General features: G+C 48.2%; 1 protein-coding gene across 1 annotated transcript; it reads left to right on the top strand.

Annotated features, from left to right (window-relative positions):
- The first annotated feature begins 2,533 nt into the window (after positions 1-2,533).
- Positions 2,534-4,091, top strand: LOC141371702 (olfactory receptor 10J1-like). Its single transcript, XM_073888243.1, is given in 3 exon segments — positions 2,534-2,580; positions 3,145-3,769; positions 3,771-4,091. Coding segments are annotated over 3 exon segments (993 nt in total).
- The last annotated feature ends 1,366 nt before the right edge of the window (positions 4,092-5,457 follow it).

The following is a 5,457-nucleotide window of genomic DNA, read 5'->3' on the forward strand; positions in this document are numbered from 1 at the left end:
AGTTATAAGGCCTACCGATTCACCTCAAATGTCTCTCGTGTCTGTCCCTCCTCCCTGGACCACTGCCACCCTTCTAGATCAATTGCAATTGATCTCTGGTCTGACTGTGCCATCGGCACCCTCGCTCATCTGTCGGCCTCTTCTCATCAGCCCCAAGCCCCCCTCTCACAGCTGCCCCATTGATTCCGCAGGGAAGCAAAGTCGGCGGACAGGCAGGAGGAAGGGGCAGAGCAGCGGGTGGTAAAAGCTAGCGGTCCTTAAGGGCCAGTTACTATGGGGCTTTGAAACCCCTGAGCAGAAGGAATCAGTTAAATCACTTGAGAGGCCCTTAAAAGTGAATACCCTAAGACCTTCTGTAGCCTGGTCTTTAGCCACAGAATCTTCTCTGTGATCAGCCGGAGTCTAATACAGGACCACCACCTCCCTGTCCCACTTACATGCGGTATTCACTGCAGTTTACTATCATTGTCTGTCACCTAAACTACGGGAGCTTCTCAAAGGCTGAAGCAGCATGGCCTCCATTCCCCACTTCCCAGCAACCAGCCTGGGGCTGGGCCGTGCTTGGCACTTGAAGAATGAATGGACACAGATAAGGACACACGTTAAAGGAAGCACATGCTAATAAGCAAGGGATAAGTTAGCTCATAAGAAGTCTTAGGGGAAAGTAAATTTGGCATTGGGTCTCAACAGACTAGAAGTTTGCCAAATGGAGAAAGAGATTCATTCTGGGCATTCAGCGCTCATCTGTTTCCTGACCTCAAGAGGGTCTGAGGGTCCTCAGATCCAGAGACTGACTTCCACTTCCAAATACCAGGGAGCAGAAAGGCAGCATGGACGACCCTCCTCAGAGCCACAGCCATGGTGGTCTACTTTTATTCCAAAGGAGAAAGCCAGATTCTTAAACTGAGCAGGGACCTAAGCTTCCCGACACGCAAATTGATAGGGCTCCAAGCTTGAATTTCCTGTGTCTGTCAACCGTGGATTTCCAAGGCACATCTGTGCTGAGAGAGTCTAACAAGTAAAATTCAACCAAATAAATCAGCTTTGTCTAATGCTGTGTTTCACTTGAAGCAAAAACTCACCCCCAAGTTCCCAAACTGCTACTCCTGGGACCGGATAAGTGAGCCCCTCACATAATGAGGCCCCCAGGTGCCTACTGTCTGCATCCTCCCAGCCTCGGGGGGAGGGGGCTCTTGGGATATCTTCAGGGCATGAGCCCGGGGAGCCCCACTGGCTGCTCCTGGGAGAGCATCTTCTCTGGCTGTGAAGGCTTCACACAGAGGTGCCATCAGTGACACCCGCAACACCCCAGCCACCCCCATTCCTGCTAGAGAGCATACATCCGCCGCTGCTCAGCCTCCGCCTGTGACGGGCCCTCCCTCCCGGTCACTCTGCTCATCCCTGCACCTGCTCACTGGGGCCGCCTCCAGCCTGGCGCTCCTGGTGTGACTCAGCACTAGGCAGACAGATGTAAGTACTCTTCAGAAGAGAAAATGAAAAGGGGCTTATTGCCCATGGGTTGGCTTTAATTTATTGTACTTTAATAGCTCTTATCACCATCTCCGTAAGTAAGGTTGTGCTCACTCTTCTTTCCCTTGACTTCCGTGGAAGAATTACAGGCCCCCAAGGGTGGAGGATGCTAGCCAGGTCATAGTAGCCATCCTACTACCTCACGACAGACAGACATCAGCCAGCTCAGAGGTCACTCTAGCCCAGGGGTCCTCAGGAGAAATCTTACTTGGTATCTGGAACAGGACAATTCTTCATCAGGTGGGACTGTCATATAGATGGCAGGACACTAAGTGTCATTAGTGGTTGGCGGCACCCATGTTCATCATTAGAACACTCAGGAGCTGTGACCCAGGAGTCATGCCTCCCCATGGCTGGACCACTGCCTAGTGTCTGCCCAGAGGCCTCACAGAAGATCAGTGTCTTTAGCCACATATTTTGATGTCAAATGATTTTCTCTCTTCGGAGATTTCTTCCATTGCAGCTTTACTCTTAGTGTTTTTAGTGTAAATGATTAACAGCTGGTAGCCAACATCTTCTAAGTAAATTTTTATAAACTTGGAGGTCTCCATGCCTAACCTTCATCACTGACGTGGTTTACTTTATGTGAACAGTCTTTCTGGACATGCATAAGCAAATCAGAATATAATTTAAGTACCCTACAGGAACTTACTGCCTAACGGGATAAAAATGTGAAATATTACACAAACTGGACTGAGCCCCATCCTTCAACACAATGATGTATCTTTAGTCTCCGTTCTTCATATTCAGCGTCTGCTTTAGCTTTAGCTGAGAGGTGCGAATTTGCTGCATCTTCCCTGGCACAACTGTTTACCTCTGCAGAGAAGGTGCACGCCTACTAAGTTGTACCAGCTATAAATTTGCCTCTGAGTTTAGGGAAGGCAGAGCTGAAGCAGAGTTTACCATGTAACATGAGCCAGTGCCGCAAACCATCAGCAGCCTTCCATGAGTGGGCAGAGGATGGTGGTCGGTTAAGACCTGCCTCTTCCTCCTTGAAAACAAGATGAACCTGAGTCTGCTTTGCCTCTACTTCCTAAAGGATCAGCAAAGGTATGACTCAGTCTTGAAAGGGGAAAAAAAAAGTCTCCAGTCAATCCTTAAATTGTTTCCAATTCTCTAGTTTATCCATAATCCCGAGCTGGTAAGATAGGCAGATGCGGAAGGGATAAAGTTGCAGGGCGTTTGTGCGAGGACAGGGCAGCCCTGGTGGGGAGACAATCTTCCACGTATGTGTTAGAACATCACGGCACACCAGGCATTGATGTACCGACGCCTGCCTCAGTCCCTGAGGAACGGGGAAAGATTTAAATAAGAGGAGAAAAGGAGGAAGGTCATTCCAGATGTCAAGGAGGAAAAGTAGGGTGAAGGGGGAATGTGTGTAGTTATGCTGTGGGAATATGACCAAAAATAAATAAATAAGGAATCCGGGATGCATAGGAAATTGTGGTAGATGGCCACAGAGTAAAAGTATTTTAAATAAACCCAGAGTTAAACTTTAATGCACTGAGAAATGTATCCCCAGGTTTGCAGCTGAGAACTAATTTCAATCAATTTGAGTAATGTGCTTCAACAGCCTTGCTGAAATTATGCACCTTCTGTTCTTCCACATTTCAGGTTTAGGAGCCGCTCAGTGGAGAGAGAGAACCGTACTCTCATCACGGAATTTATTTTCCGGGGTTTCTCCAGCTTCCGTGAGCACCAGCTCACCCTTTTTGCCCTGTTCCTGGCTCTGTACGCCTTCACCCTGGCAGGCAATGTCATCATCGTGACCATTATCCAAACTGACCGCCACCTCCACACGCCCATGTACTTCTTCCTGAGCCTGCTGTCCGCTTCAGAGACCATGTACACACTGGTCATTCTCCCAAGGATGCTCTCCAGTCTCATGGGTATGAACCAATCCATCTCATGGGAAGGCCGTGCCACACAGATGTTCTTTTTTGTAACCTTTGGCATCACTAACTGCTTCCTGCTCACGGCAATGGGCTACGACCGCTCTGTGGCCATCTGCAACCCCCTGAGATACTCAGTTATTATGAACAAGAGAGTGTGTGTCCAGCTGGTGGGGGACGCCTGCAGCATTGGGCTGATTGTAGCTACGATGCAAGTGACATCTGTGTTCAGGTTACCTTTCTGTGCTACAAAGGTGGCCCACTTCTTCTGTGACATCTGACCTGTGATGAAGCTCTCTTGCATCGATACCACAGTCAATGAGATCCTGACTGTGATCATCAGTAGTGCTGGTGCTCGTTGTTCCCTTGGGGCTGGTGTTCATCTCCTACGTCCTCATCGTCTCCACCATCCTCAAGATCAGCTCTGCCCAGGGCCGGAAGAAGGCCTTCGCCACCTGCGCCTCCCACGTCACGGTGGTCATGGTCCACTATGGCTGTGCCTCCGTTGCCTACCTCAAGCCCAAGTCCAAGAACACCAGGGATCAGGATCAGCTGATCTCGGTGGCCTACACCGTCATCACCCCCCTGCTGAACCCTGTGGTGTACACCCTGAGGAACAAGGAGGTCAAGGATGCTCTTCTCCGGGCCACTGGCAGAAAGCCTTCCTGACAAGATGGGAAACATTCTCCTGCGGCTCTTAGCATCTACTCTCAGCAGGATTAGGAGTAGAGCCATGCGCCCTTGACTCCCAAAGACCTGCCCCACAAGGAGGCAGAAGAACAGCACCAGCATCCAACTGTGAGTCTGAAAACCTTAAAGCCCCTGAACAAAGCATTAACCCTGGTTTTGCGGGTAAATAGACAAACTAGAACAGGAATTGCCTGGAGAGAGAACAGGTCAGGAGATAGTGTGGGCCCAGGGTTTTTCATTGACTTTTTGGTTTCTAATGAAGACAATAGAGTGGAAAAAGCGGAATCCACGGTATGCGTTTTTCCCTACAATTCCTTCCTACTTAAGAACATGAGGATTTCTCAAACTGGACCCTATTAGAATCTGTTCACACATGATATGTCAAGTAATAAGTGACTGTAAGGATAGGGAGAGTGGTCTCTGGATGGGATAGCAAGGGAAAGTAGATTTCCTCCCTTGGCTGCTTTAATTTATCCTAGTTTCTAGCGAAACAGCTTATTAAAGATGGTGATTGACTACAGACAGTTTAATTAGAGATCCTTGCAATTCCAGATCTTGTCAGTCTTAAGGGCGCATTCAAAGATCCTCCTAGGTCAGTTCAGCTGTTGTTAATTCAGACAGCGTGTAATGGGTAATAGCAATGAAGGGGCCGTGTCCTGCATTCTGGGGAAGACTGATGGAAAAAAACCCCACTTGCCTGGCTTCAAGAAGCTCAAACTCTAATGGCAGAGACAAACATTTAAAAGTATGGTTCCAACTTTTTTGTAATAGGTTGTATTATACAAAAGATGGCAGGGGGATGGGAGGAGGGGAAGGAGAGAATGTGTTGGAGATGTCAGGGAAGTCTCGGAGACGGGGACCTGCAACGTGAACTGGCTTTAGAACCTTTGTAAGAGTGCCTGATGAATGATTTGTTGGAGAAAAAGAATCCCAAAGAGAACAATATATTCACAGGACCAGAAGGGTAGGCTGGGGTCAGACTGTGAGGGCTTTGTGCACCAAACTAAGAAATTTTAGCTTTAACTTTTAAAAACAATGGAAATCACCCAAGATTCAGGAAAACTAGGATTCAGTATAGGAGGCATCCGTGTGAATCGTTGGCATCCTTGTCCTTACAAGCCTCAGCTCCGCTGAGATGTGTAAGAAGTTTTATGGATCTCCAGGCTCTAAGCCAGGAAAATTGGGGGAAGTGGGATATGACTAGAGTATTTGGAGGTAATACACAGAAATAACTATGTACGTGTGATGAAGCTGAATCAGACAATCAGAGCATGGAGCAGAGGCTGATCAAGGAGTATCATACAGATTTAGAGTTTAAGGCTCAAGTGAGTACCCAGGGAAGGAA

This window comes from Callorhinus ursinus, unplaced genomic scaffold (assembly GCF_003265705.2).
Source record: "Callorhinus ursinus isolate GAN/ISIS: 27379988/994484 unplaced genomic scaffold, GSC_fseal_2.0 scaffold88, whole genome shotgun sequence".
Lineage (NCBI taxonomy): Eukaryota > Metazoa > Chordata > Mammalia > Carnivora > Otariidae > Callorhinus > Callorhinus ursinus.